The sequence below is a fragment of the Heloderma suspectum genome, chromosome 6, assembly GCF_057233095.1.
Source record: "Heloderma suspectum isolate Gila_16-S chromosome 6, 16-S_ref, whole genome shotgun sequence".
NCBI classification, from domain to species: domain Eukaryota; kingdom Metazoa; phylum Chordata; class Lepidosauria; order Squamata; family Helodermatidae; genus Heloderma; species Heloderma suspectum.
The window spans coordinates 73402591-73421401 of record NC_139463.1 but is presented as its reverse complement, the minus strand read 5'-3'; the positions used below and the strand labels follow the sequence as shown (position 1 = coordinate 73421401).

The window sequence follows — 18811 nt, the reverse complement described above, 5'->3', positions numbered from 1 at the left end:
TTAACTTTGAACCCTGCCACTGCTCCAAATTCTTTTAATTTTTTCATTAAAATTTCAATTCCCTTTAAAGATTCTTCCAACATAAACACCAAGTCATCTGCAAAAGCCCTTAGCTTATATTTCTCCTTTTTAATCTTTATTCCTGTAATTCGATCATCTTGTCTTATGTCTCTGTTCAATAATTCTAGAACCAATATAAACAGTAGCGGTGACAATGAGCAGCCTTGTCTTGTTCTTCTCTATATCTCACAAGGTTTAGTCAGATCCCCATTTATAATTATTTGAGCCTTTTGATTGGTATATACCGATTTCACCAATTTTATAAAGTTTTCTCCAAACTCCAGTTCTTCTAAAGTCTTAATTAAAAATTTCCAGTTGAGATTATCAAATGCTTTCTCCGCATTTAAAAAGATCAGAGCCGCTTGTTTTTCTGGGTGTTTTTTAGGGATGACAGAGAATTTCTCCATGAATCTTCGGGAGGCCGAGCACCGAGGCATTCGGCCCCCCGAAAGTGTTGGGGAAATTCTCCGCTGCCCCCCCCGGGATGGGACTTACCTTCAGTGAATGTCCCTCTCGGCGGCGGGTCCCGGCGGCGTTTCGTCGGGGGCGGCGGCCGGTCTCCTGACCGGCTGCCACCACCACCATTACAAAATAAAAAAGTAAAAAACAAACAAACACACACACCCGTGATAGGCTACGTGACGATTTACGTAGCCTATCACGGCTAGATTTCCAAAGTCAGCCGTGATAGGCTACGTAAATCGTCACGTCGTCTATCACGGCCGGGTGACTTTGGAAAAAAAAAAGCGCATACGCAAATGGCGGCGGCCCATGGGCGCCGCCATTTGCGTTCCTTATTTTGGCACGTCTAGTCTACGTAAAGATTTACGTAGACTACGGCGAAAATAAGGGCAACGCAAATAGCGTTCCGTTATTTTCACCGTAGTCTACGTAAATCTTTACGTAGACTAGACGTGCCAAAATAAGGAACGCAAATGGCGGCGCCCATGGGCCGCCGCCATTTGCGTACGCACTTTTTTTTTCCCCCAAAGTCACCCGTGATAGGCTATGTGACGATTAACGTAGCCTATCACGGCTGACTTTGGAAATCTAGCCGTGATAGGCTATGTTAATCGTTACGTAGCCTATCACGGGGTTTTGTTGTTTTTTTTTACTTTTTACTTTTTCTTTCGCGGCCGGGGAGACGGGGCGCTTCTCCCCTGCCTGAATTTCGGCCGGGCGAGGCGGGACTCCTCCCCCCCTCGCCTGAACTTCAGGGGGAGAAGCGAAGCGCCTCCCCCCACCGCGAATCACCCCTGTGAAAAGGTAAGTGACTTTCGTACATCCCTAGTGTTTTTCCAAATATTCCACCACATTCAGGACCGTTCTTACATTATCTCTCATCTGTCTCCTTGGTAAGAAACCACTTTGGTCCTCATATACAAACTCCTGCAATATTTTCTTGAGCCCGTCTGCCAAAATTGTTGCAAATATCTTATAGTCATTGTTTAATAATGAGATTGGTCTGTAGTTTTTTGTCGAGGTTAAATCCTGTCCTTTTTTAGGTATTAATGTTTTATTTATTTATTTATTTATTTATTTCATTTCTATACCGCCCAATAGCCGAAGCTCTCTGAGCAGTTCACAAAAATTAAAACCAAACAGCACACAATAAAACAATTTAAAATACATAGAACATAAAACCATTATATATGCTGTTTTCCATGTTTCCAGTATCTTCCCCTTTTCTAAAATACTGTTCATCATATTTTTCAATGGTTGTAAAATTTCTTCTTCACGCTTCTTATAATATAACCCTGTTATTCCATCTGGTCCCAGAGTTTTTCCCATTTTAATTTTTTTCATTGCTTCCACCATTTCTTTTACTATTACTGGGCCGTTCATCATTTGTTTTTGTCCTTAGTAATTTTTGGTAAATTTTGTTTATGAATATATTTATCCATTAATTCTGGGGATATATCCTGTCCTTTATACAAATTTGAATAATATTGATAAAAGGCTTTCTGAATTGCCACATTATCGGTTAATTCTAATCTGCTTTCACTTATTTTCACCATTGTTTTCTTTTTCCTTTCTAAGTTTATAGGCCAACCATCTTCCTGGTTTATTAGCAAATTCAAAATTTCTTTGTTTTACAAAGTTTACTTTTTTTTGCATATCCTGGACTGTTAACATCGACAATTGTTGTTGGAGTAATTTAATCTGTTGTAGGACACTTGCCTTTCCTGTTTTTTTCTTTAGGAATTCTTCTTTCTTCTTTCTCCTTTATCTGTTTTAGAATATTTTGTCTCTTCTCTTCTCTTCTCTTCTCTTCTCTTCTCTTCTCTTCTCCAGTTGTGTGTTTTGTTGTATAAAATAACCTCTCATATAGGCCTTACTTGCATCCCATACTGTTCAGATATTTGTTCCCTTGTCCAGATTCAATTCAAAAAATTCTCTCAGTTTCTTTTTAGTGTCATCCACAATACTTTTATTTTGAATTATCATTTCATTCAGTCTCCATCTAAAAGTAGTGCTTCTTTTCACAAATGACATAGATATAGGGTTATGGTCCGAAAATGATCTTGGTAGAACTTGTATTTTGCCAATCTTTGTAGCAAGCACTTTAGTTGTCAAAATCATATCAGTCCTTGAAAAAGATTTATGTCTTTCTGAAAAATATGTATATTCTTTTGAGTTTCCATTTTTATCTCTCCATACATCTACTAAAGCCAAATTGTCCATCAGTTCAAAGAAACTTTTAGGTAATTTCCCTTGATTATGCTTTATTTTTTTTCTCTGATATTCTATCCATTTGAGGTGCAATCACCCCATTCCAATCTCCCATTAAACACAAATTATCAAAAGTTAGATCCATGAGTTTGGATAAGAGATCCTCATAAAATTCCGCTTTGTGGTCCTTAGGTGCATAAATCCCTAAAATTTTATTTCATTTATTTATTATTAAATTTATTAATCGCCCATCTGGCTGGTCACCCAGCCACTCTGGGCGATGTACAGCATACAGTAAAACAGTTTAAAACAATAAAATTCTACAATAAAAACATTTTCTAAAATACCCTAACCCACCCCAAATGAACAACCACATTTTTAATGCATGACGGAAGCTCATTAAAGAGGGGGCACGGCGGAGTTCCCTAGGGAGGGAGTTCCACAGAGTGGGGGCCAAAATCAATGTTGATACACCATTCAGTGTAATTTTAACTCCCACAAAACAACCTTGTTCATCTGACAATACTAATTCCGGTCCCAAATGTGGCTTAAATATAAAACTACTCCATTTTTCTTTTTTCGGCTTGCAGTTATAAACTCTTCACCTAGTTTTTTATTAATTAAATATTTGGTATCTTCTTTCTTAATATGGGTTTCTTGTAAGCATATTATATCTTGTTTCAATTTTTGTAAACAGTAAAATATTTTCTTTCTCTTTTGAGGAGCATTCGCCCCATTAATGTTCCAAGTTAAAAATTTATAATCCATTTTTTAGAAAATATAAGATTAAGGTACTTTCTTAATTTCAACCTGTTGCACCCTGAGTGCTGTCCTCTTCTTGTACATCAGGCTGTAGGTCTGTCCAATCTTTTCCATAAATTCGAAGGAACTCTCTTGCTTTTTGAACTGAGTTCATCTTAAATCTCTGATCTCTGTAAGAGAAGACCACACTTTCTGGGAATTCCCATCTAAACATGATCTTTTTCTGTTTCAGGATTGTTGTTAAAAATGCATAATCTCTCCTTTTCCTCAGAAATCTTCCAGGAATTCCTTTCATGACGATAATATCTTTGCCCACCTTCTTCAATTTAGTTTTATAGTGTTTCTGGAGAATTGAATCCCTTGTAGTTTTCTTTACAAAATGGACAATAATATCTCTGGGTAGACCTTTTGTTTTTGCATATGTCGAATTCAGTCTGTAAGTTCGATCTATTTCCATTTCCATGGTTTTCTCTTCTTTACTCAAAAAGGCTGCTATAGTCTTTACCAATTCCGTTCTGAGGTCAGGTTCTACACTGCCATAACTTTCCATGACCCCTCTAAAACATAATGAGCGTTCCTTGTCTTTAAGCTCAAGCCAAGCTAAGGCATCCTGCTCACGTTCTCACTCCATAGTTACAATTTCTGCATAATTTCCAGTACTTCCACTCTGTTTGTCATTATTTCAAATTCTTCTGTTCTTTGATTTAATGCATCATCTAGTTTCCTAAATTATTGTCTAAATTCTTCCTTCATGTCTTTAATCTCCTCCTTTACTTCCAATACTTGCCTTTCCTTCCATTTTTCTGTATGTTGTTCAAAGGTGCCCATCCTTTGTTCTATAGGTTGTTCAAAAGTGCCCATCCTTTGTTCTATGCGTAGTTCAAAAGCCTCCATCTTTTTGCTTATATTATCTATAATATTTTGTGTTTGTTCATCCAAGGCCATCTTTTGTATATCTTGCTTCTGCTCAGGTACCTCTTCCTTGCTTATAGATGTTGCTTTCACTGATAATTTTGTAGCTCCTGTCAGAGTCTCTTTTAGAAAGCCTTTCCTGGATTTCATATTTCTACTTGATTGTTCTGTAGGCATCTCCCAGGTATTCGCTCTACTACGTGTTATTCTGATATCCTTTGCTGGTTTATCCAAATTCATAGCACTCATTCAATTATCTTCTTCATTATTTCCTTTATAAATTAGTCTGTCTGGATATCCAGTAAGCTGTTGATCCTCCAATGCCAAAAGAGTTCTTTCTCAGTATCAAAAGGAGAAAAGGAGATTAAAAAAAAATGAAAAGAAAGATTTTTCATAAGCTGCTGATCTTTTAGCATCCAACTGGTGTCAGCCATGTTGTTGTTGTTTATTCGGTCAGTCGCTTCCGACTCTTCGTGACCTCACGGACCAGCCCACGCCAGAGCTTCCTGTCGGCTGTCGCCACCCCCAGCTCCCCCAAGGTCGAGCCCGTCACCTCCAGCCATACTCCTTCTTTATTCAGTTTTGTTATTGTTATTGTTCCAGCGTATTTGAGGCTTTCTTTCAAAGATTTATTTATTTTGGCTTTGTTTTCTCAAGGTCATGCAGAAGATAGGGGGAACTGGGCAAAAACACAGCTTTCAGCCATATAAATTCAAACGTTAAAACCTTCAAACAATGATTTAAAGCAATAGAAAGTTAATTAGATTGTAATACTTATTCAAAAATGCAAACAGTCTTAGTACTCTTTCTTTTTTTCTTCTTCTTTTGAAAAGACCTCTTGAACTAAATTCACTTTGTAAAAGTCTGCAACTCCTGGATTTTAATTCAGGTTAGATTTATACAACTGCCATACTTTCGCTTTTTGCTGTGCAGGTGGTGCTTGCTGGTAGTTTAAATTTCCAAATATGATCTAAGATTGGAGCACGCCCTCCATATATTCTCTTAATTAATTAAGAGTTTCAAAACAGCATTTCAGTAGGTGTTTATCTCCGGCAACTGACCCTAGTTTTGAGCCCCTTTGCATGCTCCGCAAAGGCAGCTGTTCTTCTAAGATTTCATCCGGATGGTACTGCAGGCTTCCCCTTTATTTTCCGGGGGGGGGGGGGAGTTTCTCAACCTTTTCACAGCTGTTTGAAAGAAGCGGCCTGCGGAGCCCCGCAAGTCACTACCAGAACGACATGGCTCCTTACCGGAAGTCAATTTGCAGTTCTTTTCTGATCTCTTCTTTCTCTTCAATTAAAAACATAATTAAAAATAATTTTTTAAAATAGTGATTTTTTTACTTACCCCCTACTGGGCTTCAGCAACAGACTAGCCCATGTGCCAAAGACAAATAAAAATGTCTTTGCTTGTCGGTGGAAGGACAACAGAGAGGGGAGTAACATAGCTTCCCTTGGCGGAGAGTTCTAGAGTGTGGGAGCAGCCACCGAGAAGGCCGTCTTTTGCACCCTCATCAAATGTGGCTCTGACAGTGGTCGGACCAAGAGACTGGCCTCCTCCAAAGACCTTAAAACCTGGGCAGGCTTGTATGGGAGACAGTGGTCTTTCCAGCTATTGATGCTGTTCTCCTGGATACTCCATCTGCCCCCAGGCCCCACCAGTTTTATGTTTTCCTTTTCTAATGGACACTCAACATTCTGTGGCTACTGAGGGTTTTTTCCTGTGGTGGTGGTATCTTTTGTCCCCTTAGGATTTTTAAAAAGCTTTCTTTGTACTTGTGCAAAGTTACAGAGCATGCCGAAACCCCTCCCTCTTGTTTCTCAATGGCCCCCTTTCGGCTTCGTAGCCATTGGCACTCACCACCTGAGTATGCTATTAGAAGGAGCAACAATAAAGGGGCAATCTTTTGAGCATGTACAGAGGGCCTTTCACTCAGCTACCAAGGGGAAAGCAAGGCCTAGAAATTAGGTTTTGAATTCCCAGATGTGACTGAATGACAAACATATCTCTTCTCACAAATTAAGTGCTGGGAAGAATTGTTAAAAAAAATACAAAGAAGTGGAGGTGTTTCTCTTTTTCATTGTATTTGCTGTACTTGGCAGGGGACGTCAAGCACGAAGGTGGTGGGTTCCGTGAAGGACCCCCTTATCAACGGCGGGGCTCCCTGCAACTTTGGCAGTTCCTGGTGGCTTTGCTGGATGACCCCAGCAATTCCCATTTTATTGCCTGGACAGGCCGGGGGATGGAGTTCAAACTCATTGAACCAGAGGAGGTGAGTTTCCCTTCTTTTAGTGAAATATTTTATACTACCCTTCATGGATTTTGATTTGCAAGAATTAAATAAAATTCATTTCTTCCCCTTCCCGGACCAGCTCCAGAACTGCATAAATTTGCAACTGGCCATTGTTGAAAAGGAAAGGGCACTCCGCACATATTCAGAGGCTATCTCCTCACCAGCACATACTTAGAGGCCGTCTCCTCACCAGCCTAACTTGTAGGCTCTGAAAAAGATCGATAATGATTGAGGGTTCTTTTCTGAGGTTCCAGGATCTTGACCTGGCTGCCTTGCATTTTAAATCTGGCGCTGATTTGTTTCCTCCTCCTCTTCTCCCCACCCTGGATTGGTCCCGCAGGTGGCACGACTCTGGGGCATCCAGAAGAACCGCCCGGCCATGAACTACGACAAACTGAGCCGCTCCCTTCGTTACTACTATGAAAAAGGCATCATGCAAAAGGTTGGTTTCACCAGTCGGAAGTGGGGTTTAGGGTTAGACTGCTAGTCTTGTGCAGTTTATGCTTGGTGGCGGTGTGGGGTGGAGGCATTACGGAACAGTCTCCCCAAGACTTCTTTCCATTCTAAGGGAAGGGCCATAGCTCAGTGAGACAACTGCCTGGTGTGGAGAATGTGGACAGGGAGACCTTTTTCTCCCTCTCTCACAGTACTAGAACCCAATGAAGCTTCGAAGTTACGGCAGCCAGTCAATCCTAGTGATCTCCTGGCTATATTACATCGCATCAAATTATGCCTCAAGGCATGAACATAAACGGTCCTTCTCAGGACACCATGACAAAGAATCTTGGTCCTGTTACCAAGATTTGCCAGATCAATATAGAAGGAATAAGTAGGTCTAAGTGCCAAGTCCTACAACGGATTTTAGCAGATAACGACATTGACGTAGTTGCAGTCCAGGAAACTCATGCTGAAAATGAGGACCAAATCAGACAGAGAGGCAGGATCCCTGGCTATGACTTGCTGGGAGCAAAATACTGTCAGGGGGCCCTAGCCGGCCTCTTTCAGTCTACTCCAGTAGCCAACTCCAGACACAGACAAAGGATTCTTTTCAAGGTTTTATTCTAGGGATGTACAAAAGTCACTTACCTTTTCGAAGGGTGACATTCGTGGTGGGGGGGAGGTGCTCCGTCCCTCCCCCCGAAATTCTGGCCGGGGAGGGAGGCGCTCCGTCCCTCCCCCCCGAAATTCTGGCTGGCCGGCTCCGCTTCGCAAGGATTCTGCGGAGCCGCCGGCTGGCTAGCAGGGACACAAATGGCGGCAGCTGTAGCCACCGCCGTTTGCGTCCCTGCAGTCAGCCGTGATAGGCTACATAAATGTTTACATAGCCTATCACGGCTGATTTAAAAGAAAAGAAAAAAAACGCGCATACGCAAATGGCGGTGCCCATGGGCGCCGCCATTTGCGTTCCTTATTTTGGCACGTCTTAGTCTACGTAAACATTTAGGTAGACTAAGGCGGCGAAAATAAGGGGAACGCAAATAGCGTAGCGTCTACACTATTTGCGTTCCCCTTATTTTCGCCGCCTTAGTCTACCTAAATGTTTACATAGACTAAGACGTGCCAAAATAAGGAACGCAAATGGCGGCGCCCATATTTTTTTTTTCTTTTAAATCAGCCATGAAAAAGGTGCTTTTTAAAAATCTAGCCATGATAGGCTACGTAAATCTTTACGTAGCCTATCACATTTTTTTTTTTTAACTGGAAATGGTGGCAGCGGCGGCGGCAGCCGGTTGGAAGACCAGCCGCCGGCGGCGCCGAACTGCCGCCGGAGCCGCCACCGCCGCCCGGAAGACCGGCTGCCGCCGCTGCCGAACTGCCACCGGAGCCACCGCCGCCAGGAAGATCCGCCCAAGGTAAGTTCCCGGGGGGGGCGGGGGGGGCAGACCGTTCCACCACTGATTTTGGGGGGCCGAATGCGCTAGCATTCGACCTCCCCGAGATTCGTGGCGAAATTCTCTGACATCCCTACTTTATTCCTTTTACAACTTAATAACTCTATCACCAGCGACTAAGCTATGAACAGCAGAGTAACCTATGCCCTGGGTTGGAAACAGTTGGTCCCCATTTGAACGAGAATCACTTGCAGACCCTGAACTTATGGGCTAGGGAGAGTCCCTCCCCCTTTCCCTTGGGTCCTTTGGACATGACCGTTGCTTGCGCTCCAAATGGGCGCTACGGCTCCTTTCCGCGCCCTCCATAGCTTGTCACTCTTTGCATCTGCGTCGAGCATCCAGCCAGCCCTCCTCCTGCACTCTTTCACTCCCAGGACCGCTATCTATCTCTGGAATGCCGGCAGGAGGAATCTCTGCCAGCTGCAGGGCCTGGGAGGGATGAGCGCGCTCCTCTCCCACGGACGGCTGTTCCTCCTCAGAATCAGAACTGCTCTGAGGTTCTATGGGCTCAGTGTCCACCCTGACACATACCACCATGCTTATGGAGTGGCAACGTATGTGAGGTCGTCAACTGAAAATGCCCAACTGTGCTCAGCCTCTAATCTCAACAGTATACGTGAGGTAACTGTAAGAATAGGGGAATTAACAATAACTAACATATATAAACCCCCGGCTATTAATTGGCCCCTACAAGTTATACCTCTGTCCCCACATACAGCTGTTTACCTTGGAGATTTTAATAGTCATCATACTCAGTGGAAGTACAGTGAAACTGATGAAAATGGGGAGGCACTTGTAAACTGGGCAGAAGATAACAGCTTGTATTTGATATTTTATGTAAAGGACAGAGGAACATATAAGTCAGCAGCTTGGAGAAAGGAATACAACCCTGATTTGTGTTTTGTGACCACCAACGAGGAAAAACTGCCAGTGAAAACCTCTCGACTGGTACTAGCAGACTTCCCCCATAGCCAGCACCGCCCAATTCTGATTGAAATTGGCACAAGTATACCTCTGATCTCATCCTTTCCCTGCCCAAGGTGGAATTTCAAGAAGGGGAAATGGGATGTCTTTACTGAAAATCTAGACAAATGCTTGGGCTGGATCTCCCCTAAATCCAACAATTATGAGGGACTTACAAGCGCGTTTATATGTGCAGCAAGAAAGGCTATTCCTAGAGGAGACCGCAAGCAATATATTCCGGGGTGGAATGATACCTGCGAGAACCTGTATCAAGAATTTTTTAAAAATGGAGACCATGATATTGCAGATTACTTGTTACATAGCCTCGATATAGCACAGCGAGAGAAATGGATGGAGATCGTAGAATTGCTCAATTTTAAAACGTCTAGTAGAGAAGCATGGTCTTTGCTACGGAAATTAGGGGAAAGTAAGAAGAAAATAAATGATAAGACACACATTTCAGCCAATAAGATCGCGGCACACATATTGTCTACATCTAGAGCTACAAGGGACAAAGTCCATACAAGACAAATTAGACAAAAATTTAGCGCTCTTAAAACTACTTGTCCTGAACAATCTGAACAATCTGAATATTCACACCCTTTTTCCCCCTTTGAAATTACAAACGCACTCAAGGATATAAAAGCTGGCAAGGCACTTGGACATGATGGTATACATCCTGAATTCCTCCTGCATTGTGGAAAATATGCAAAAAGGAGGTTGGCAGAATTCTTTTCGGTTATTATGGAAACAGGTATAATACCAGACAAGATGAAGCAAGCAAAAATCATCACAATACTCAAACCGGGAAAAACAAATGACCAACTAAGGAACTATCGACCAATCGCACTGCTAAGCACTGTCTATAAGCTTCTCAAAGGGCTTCTACATAATAGAATCAGCCAGAAGATACTCCAGATAATTCCAGTGGAACAAGCTGGATTTCACCCCGCACGAAGCTGCGCTGACCAAGTGCTTTCACTAACAACCTATATGGAAGCAGGATATCAGGTGAAGCAAAAAACATCAGTTGCTTTTATAGATTTAAGTGCAGCATATGATACAGTGTGGAGACATGGTTGTTGTTGTTCAGTCTTTAAGTCGTGTCCGACTCTTTGTGACCCCATGGACCATAGCACTCCAGGCCTTCCTGTCCTCCGCTCTCTCCCGGAGTGTGCTCAAGTTCATATTCATTGCATCGGTGATGCTATCTAGCCATCTCATCCTCTGCCGTCCCCTTCTCCTTTTGCCTTCAGTCTTTCCCAGCATCAGGGTCTTTTCCAGGGAGTTTTCTCTTCGCATTAGGTGGCCAAAATATTTGAGCTTCAGCTTCAGTATCTGTCCTTCCAATGAGCACTCAGGGTTGATTTCCTTTAGGATGGACTGATTTGACCTCCTTGCAGTTCAGGGGACTTGTAAGGGTCTTCTCCAGCACCACAGTTGGAAAGCATCAATTCTTCAGCGCTCAGCCTTCCTTATTGTCCAGCTCTCACAGCCATACATTACTACTGGGAAAACCATAGCTTTGATTAGACGGACCTTTGTTGGCAAGGTGATGTCTCTGCTTCTTACTATGCTGTCTAGGTTTGCCATAGCTTTCCTCCCAAGGAGCAAGCGTCTTTTAATTTCATGGCTACAGTCACCGTCTGCGGTGATCTTGGAGCCCAAGAAAATAAAATCTGTCACTGCTTCCATTTCTTCCCCTTCTATATGCCAGGAAGTGATGGGGCCAGATGCCATGATCTTCGTTTTTTTAATGCTGAGTTTCAAACCAGCTTTTGCACTCTCCACTTTCACCCTCAACAAGAGGCTCTTGAGATCCTCTTCGCTTTCTGCCATTAGGGTGGTATCGTCTATGTATCTGAGGTTGTTGATAATTCTCCCGGCAATCTTAATTCCGACCTGTGATTCATCCGAGACGGCATTTCTCATGATGTACTCTGCATATAAATTAAATAAGCAGGGCGACAATATACAGCCTTGTCGTACTCCTTTCCCAATTTTGAACCAATCAGTTGTTCCATGTCGGGTTCTTACTGTTGCTTCTTGACCCTCGTACAGGTTTCTCAGGAGACAGGTAAGGTGGTCTGGTACTCCCATCTCTTTAAGAATTGGCCACAGTTTGTTGTGATCCACACAATCAAAAGCTTTAGCGTAGTCAATGAAGCAGAAATAGACGTTTTTCTGGAATTCTCTTGCTTTTAATACAAGTAACCTCATGCCGAAAAACTACCCAACTTATTGATAATATGCTTGCTGGAAGAACTTTCTCTGTGACTATAGGAGAGAATACTAGTGTCCCTAAAATTTTAAACAACGGACTACCACAAGGCTCGGTTCTTGCACCTCTCCTTTTCAATCTATACATAGCTGACATACCACACACAAAGTCTAGGAAGTTTGGCTACGTGGATGATTGGGCTATAGCCACACAACATAAATCCTTTGAGACAACTGAAGATGTCCTCACTTCCGATCTAGACACACTGGATAAATATTTCTGTAAGTGGAGGTTACAGCCAAATCCAACAAAGACGGAAGTAACATGCTTCCACCTTTGTAATAGATCAGCAGGCAGAGAGCTCAATGTTCAATTTAAGGGAAACCGGCTCAGTCACAACATGCATCCCAAATATCTTGGGGTCAAACTGGATAGGACACTTTCCTATTAAGAACACTTGATGAAGACTGCTGCCAAACTGAGAAGTAGAAATAACATTCTGCACAAACTATGCGGCACTAGCTGGGGCTCGATGGCGGATATGCTAAGAACGACCGCACTCAGTCTGGTTTATTCAGCAGCAGAGTACTGTGCCCCAGTGTGGCTTAATAGTCTGCACACGAGAAAAATCGATACACAACTGCATGAGTCAATGCGTATTGTTAGTGGGACGATACATTCTACTCCCACATACTGGCTGCCTGTTTTGAGCCATGTACCACCTCCGGATGCAAGATGAAAGAGCGCTCTTCTTCAAGAATACCAGAAGATTATTGACAATCTCCAGCTACCAATATTAAATGACGTAACCTACTTGGAGCGAAACAGGTTAAGATTGAGACATCCAGCCATTTCTACTGCTAAAGCTCTTCTAGAAGATGATTTGAATATCCACAATACATGGAAACAACATTGGCTAGGAAATTGCCCTCCACAATGCTGAAGCTTGCCCTGCATCTTGGAAAAACCACCTGGATTTGACCAGCCCTGTGCGATGTGGACAACCTTGAACCGAATTTGCACAGGTCATGGTAGATGTGCAGATGCCCTTTATAAATGGGGCAAAACAACATCACCAAATTGTGATTGTGGGGTTGAAAAACAAACTATCCAACATATAGTGACAGAGTGTCAAAACCGAGCCTACAGTGGAGACTTTGCTGATTTCCTGGCTGTGACAACTGAAGTAAAAAACTATATCTCTAACCTAGACATACGTTTGCAATATTCCTGTCTATATTTTATATTTTACATTTCATATTTATTATGCTCTATGTTTTTATTGTAATGCGATGTAAATGTGCCATACGATAAATAAATAAAAAAATAAATCAGGACAGATAAAAGTAAGGACTTCTACACACAACAGATAGTCGAACTATGGAATCCGCTACCACAAGACGTAGCGATGGCCACCAATTTGGATGGCTTTAAAAGGAGGTTGGACAAATTCCTGGAAGAAAAGGCTATCAATGGTGACTAGATCTGATGGCTATGTGCTACTTCCAGTACCAGAGGCAGTGAGCCTATGGACACCAGTTGCTGGGGAACATGGGCGGGAGGGTGCTGTTGCCCTCATGCCCTGCTTGTGGGTTTCCCGCGGGCATCTGGCTATCCACTGTATGAACAAAATGTTGAACTAGATGGACCCTTAGTCTGATCCGGTATGGCTCTTTTATGTTATTAACCTCTTTCAGCCCAAGGGCTGAATTCTGTTTTGGAGAAGTTCTTGGGGGGGGGGGAGCATTGCAGTGGTGGTGGGGGGACTGAAGGCAAAAGGGGCGAGGCCAAAATTGCCAGATCGCATTAGCTTAATGGTCTTACTGCCAGTAACTGAGCCTTCAGAGAGGCATTCCAACTTTTCAGAAGCGGGAAACACTCCACCAAAGCCAGGAAACCATCAAACAATCGAGGGCCAAGGGGAAAGGGGGTGTGGCCCTCCACAAGACCCTGGAGGGCTGGATTTGGACCCCAGGCTGGGTTCTGCACCCCTGATATAGAAGACCCCCGGTTCAATTGCTGGCATCTTCTGTTGTTGCCATTGTTGTCAGTGTGGAATTATTCATAACTGCAGGAAACGATGGCCAGTGATTGGCAGAGCTGTGCATTCCATGCCCAGAAAAGCTGGATTCCGCAGTCTGCAGCTACGTTGGGTTCTGCCTTTTGAATAATTTGCTCTGCTGCATGGAGGCCTGGGGAAGAGCTGTGCAGAAGCCTGCAACCTTGCCTCCTGACCCCTAGCAATTAGGGCCGGCCCTGCCATGTGGCAGGGTGAAGCGACCTGCTTTAGGGCAGCACCAGGAAGCGAGGGATAGAGGAAGGCAGGAATTTCTCTCCAAGTGGTGCAGCAAATGCGTCAGCCCTATTGGAGGTGGGCACCGTTTGGGGTCTGCTCCAGGCAGCAAAATGTCTTGGGCTGGTGCTGCTAGCAATCCTGCCCAGCCCGTCACTCTTGTTTTGCCCACACACTTCAGTTCTATCTTTAAAGCTCTTGAGGCCTAGAAACTTGCTTTCAGCACCAGCTTCCATACTTATGTAGCACAACGATGTAGAATCCAGGCAGCCCTGGTCCTGGGGTCATCCATGTGGGGGTTTGCCAAGAAGCAACTGCTGTAGTGCTTGTATTTCTCTCTCTTTTCCCCCAAATAGGTGGCTGGCGAGCGTTACGTGTACAAATTTGTCTGCGAGCCTGAAGCACTGTTCTCCCTCGCCTTCCCCGACAATCAGCGCCCGTCCCTAAAGGCCGAGTTTGAGTGGCACGTCAGCGAGGAAGACACAGTGCCTCTCTCCCACCTGGACGAGGGTGTTGCCTACTTGCAGGATCTGGGGGGACAGCCTTATGGGAAAGGCTACACCTACTAACTGGTCGCAGAAGGGACTGATCGGAAATGGGCGAGTTGTATATATGAAGATGCTTGTCAGTAATCACCCATGTAGATTATGGCCTTGGCTCTCCTAAGACTGAATCAGGATGTACGGTGGGGGCTGCCTTTTGAAGAGAGAGGCCGTGTGGTCCAGTACCTGGGGAGCAGGGCTCAGACCTGGGTTCCAGTCCCAACTTAGCCACAGACCCACTGGGTGAACTTTTGGGCAAGTCGCTTCTTTTAGCTTCCCCAAGGAGTAGTTGCCTACCTCACAGGGATGTTGTGAGGACAGACCAGATAAAAATTGCAAAGCGCTTTGTACATTTGTTTTTTTAAAGTGCTGTCTTGGTGATTAAACAAGAATGATGCTAAGCCTGAATCAGGGAGAGAGGCAAGAGCTGTCTGATTAAATGGGATTCTGCCAGGCGACGGCTGTTGGAATATGCAGAAATTCAAAACAGCTTCTTTGGGCTTCTCCACATGGGGCTTTTATCCTGCGATTGAGATTGGTTAGTCACGGAGGTGTGCGGGTCCTTGACATGGCGTCATCGACCTCCAGCACCTCTCCTGTGGTTTCCAACCATTTCTGCGGCTTAATTTGAAACAGAAATAATGAGCTAATAAAAAAGAAGCGGCTTGAATCGGTTTGAATTTGAGCATGTAAAGAGGAAGTGGTGCTATAACAGCACCATCTAGTGCCTTTACAATGAAACATATAGAACTTGCAGATAAAGCCAGTCCTCGGGGGGGGACGGGGACCCAGGAAGTGTATGTGACGGAGCCCATCTTAATCCCGCAAAGAATCCGAAAACAAGCCCCGGCAAAGTTGCGGGATAAAAAACCTGATCTGGAGAAGCCCTTTCTGGCTGAATGGGTGTCTGTTGCATGGATTACAGGCTCTACTGGAGGGAGGAGTGGGAGTTATACAAACCGGACAGAGCGACCTGTCACCATGTTTAAGCACTCAGCAGAGAAGAGCTGAGAAGCTCTTAGTTCTTGAACCACCTCTGTAGCACATCCCAGATTTTCTGTGCCTTTGGGTGCTTCCAGACAGTGGCTCCTAACGCTACCAATCAAAAGGCATTAGGCACCTCTCCCGTCTTTTCCTCCTTAACAGCTTTCTTCTGGTAAGGGGGGCGGGGAGATGGAAGAAGGGGTGGGGAAACATGGGAGGGTTACACATGGAAGACAACATTGTCTGGAGCCCTGTAAAATTCCAGGAACGAGGCAGGATGAGGGCAGGATAAAAAGCCTTGTCTGGAAGCATGCCTCGTGTCAAGACAAGGAAACCATAGCTAGCTATACTGTTAAGTATATCTGAGACAGAGGGAGGCCTACTCTAGAGCAGGAGAGTTGAACCTCTTTCAGCCTGAGGGCTGAATTCCATTTCAGAGAAGCTGGGGGCGAGGAGGGGGGGATTCCAGTGGTGCCTAGAGCGAAAGGCCAATATCAAAAATGCCAGCCTATTTCAGCTGAAAGCTCTTCCTGCCAGGAACTAAGCCTTGGGAGTGGCATTTCAACCTTTTAGAATGGGGGAAACGGCAGAAAGTGCAGACTGGAGGAGGGAACCCCCAGGCGCCTGAACAAAAAAGCACTGCAAGTTGGATAGTTATGAAGACATCTAATTGAAGGCCAACACATTTCAGGTTTTATAACCCCCTTTTCAAGGGCACTCTAGCTCAAAAACAAAAAAGAAATGTAAACAGCACACATTAAAATATTCTACACTCATCAAAAGCCTATTTTACATGATTTGTAATCATAAGAACATAAGAAGAGCCCTGCTGGATCAGACCAAGGGTCCCTCTAGTCCAGCATTCTCTTCACACAGTGGCCAACCAGCTGCCGACCAGGAACTCACAAGCAGGGCATGAGTGCAACAGCATCCTCCTGCCCATGTTCCCCAGCAACGGGTGTCCATAGGTTCATTGCCTCTGGTACTGAGGGTAGCACAGAGCCATCAAGACTAGTAGCCATTGATAGCCTTCTCCAGGAATTTGTCCAACCCCCTTTGAAAGCCATCCAAATGGGTGGCCATCACTACATCCTTTGGTAGCGAAATCCATAGTTTAACTATGCGCTGTGTGAAGAAGTCCTCCCTTTTACCTGTCCTGAATCTCCCACCAATCAGCTTCATGGGATGACCCCGGGTTCTAGTATTTTTGAGAGAGGGAGAAAAAGGTCTCCCTATCCACATTCTCAACACCATGCATAATTTTGTAGACCTCTGTCATGTCTCCCCTTACCCTCCTTTTTTCCAAGCTTTTTTCCAATCAAAGCAGTGCAAATACATAATGCGGAAAGGACAAATGAGTAATACTGACAGAAATCTAAAATTGTACAGCAGTCTATGGGTTTTGATGAGTGTAGAATATTTTAATGGGCGCTATTTATGCTTCTTTTTTGTTGTTGAACTAGAGTGCCCTTGAAAAAGGGTTTTTAAAACCTGAAACACATTGGGCTGCAGTTAGACGTCTCCACAATTATCCAGCTTTCAGTGCTTTTATGTTCAGGCACCTGGGGGTTCCCTCGTTCAGTCTGCACAGCGTTCTGGTGCCTTCCCTCTTCATGTGTTTGGAAACTGCACAAAACCACCAAATAATCAGTGGTTGGGGGAAAGGGAATGGGGCCAGGAGAAGGAGGTATAGACATCTGGGCAACCCTGGAGGGCCAGATTTGGACTCCAGGTAGTCCAGTTTTGGCTGCTGGGCCTAAGGTCCCCACCCCTACCTTAAACCACCATTTAACATCTTCCAGATTGCACAGAGAAGCTGATATGACATCTGTTCCACCAATTCAATGTTCAGCGACATTTCGGAAATTTGAATTTTTAAAAAATGCTCACACTTAACACTGGAAATTTGGCTCTAGTGCGTTTTTTTTAAACCCACAAAACCCTCGACATTCAACAGGTATTAACATGTTAAACATCATCTTCAACTCCTCAAGGGAATCACACTTCTAATGAAGGGTGGAGAATCTAAACCTCATGAATTTTAGTTAGAATCTGAATTTTCTCCAAATTCATTTCAACCTTATTTTTTCCTCTCCAGCCCCAAAAGATCACTCTCCTGAATTAATCATATTTCCCATACTCATCTGAATATGAACAGTGATGGATACTTCTTTTTTTTCTCATGAAATTTTATTTTATTTTGAAATAAGGTTAACAAAACAAAGGCAACAAAAGGAAGAAGAATGTACATAATAATAAATCAAAACCACTAAAACAAAGGAATTCACTAATTATACATCTTAGTCTATATCAGATATGCTTATGGAACATCTACAATAAAATCATCTAAGTAGGAGCTCAATATCTAATGAAAATAAAAATACAAGTTCTACAACATATAAAAGGAGCGTGCGTAAGTGTGTACGTCATTTTGTGTGTTTGTGCATATTAATCAGAAAAAAAGTACTTCTGTGGAGGGTTATTCAGGAGGATGCACCTTACTCCTGTACTGTTTACTCACTACTCAAGAACAGGAGTGACTTTTCCCCAGAAGGGAAAGCCAGTGCTGATCCCCCAGAATTCCTTGTGCCCTGGTTTCTTAGCATGCAGCCAGCCATGTGACAGGAGCTGCTGGGTTCTGTGGACAGGTGCTCTGTGTGGCAAGCCACTGAACTTCTGGTAGCAGCTTCTCGGTGTCCTGGACTGACTCTGCCCACCTAGGCTGGCCATTGGCTCCTCCTGGACAGGAACGGGTATAAAAGGGATTGCAGTTGAATCTTGCTTGAGCACCAAGGTCTTCCTGAGTTCTAGTGTGTTCCTTGGTTCTGTCTCCTGGTTTGTTTCTGGTTGTGACATGGTCTTTGGTCCTGACTTCCAGCGTACTCCTTGAGCCTGAGCTGCTTTTCAGGCCTTGCTCCTGGCTTGCTCCTTAATCCTGCCTCCTGGATTGTCCTTTGGTTCTGACTTGCTCCTTGGTCCCAAGTACTGGTTTCAGATGTTACTCACATAGGAATACAGGAAGAGTGCTTCCCTTTTATGACCAGCAAATACAGGAAGATCATATATAAAGCCTCACTTGGTGGTGCACAGAGGTGCCCTGTGAAAGGGGGGGGGGGGTTGTTTTGTTTTATTTTATTCCTGTACATAGAAGCGAGCAGGTTGTGGGGTATTCAGGCCGCAATTCTGTGTGCACACATATTTGGGAGGAGGTCCCAT

General features: G+C 43.9%; 1 protein-coding gene across 4 annotated transcripts in view; it reads left to right on the top strand.

Annotated features, from left to right (window-relative positions):
- Nucleotides 1-15017, top strand: part of ETV4 (ETS variant transcription factor 4) — a 70886-nt gene extending 55869 nt beyond the window's left edge. For all 4 annotated transcript variants that reach the window (XM_084808285.1, XM_084808284.1, XM_084808283.1 and 1 more), the window contains 3 exons: nt 6510-6679; nt 7041-7142; nt 14426-15017. In XM_084808285.1, coding sequence (XP_084664411.1) covers nt 6510-6679; nt 7041-7142; nt 14426-14638 — 485 coding nt within the window. In that variant the 3' untranslated portion in view covers nt 14639-15017. The remainder of the gene's footprint in view (nt 1-6509; nt 6680-7040; nt 7143-14425) is intronic.
- The last annotated feature ends 3794 nt before the right edge of the window (nt 15018-18811 follow it).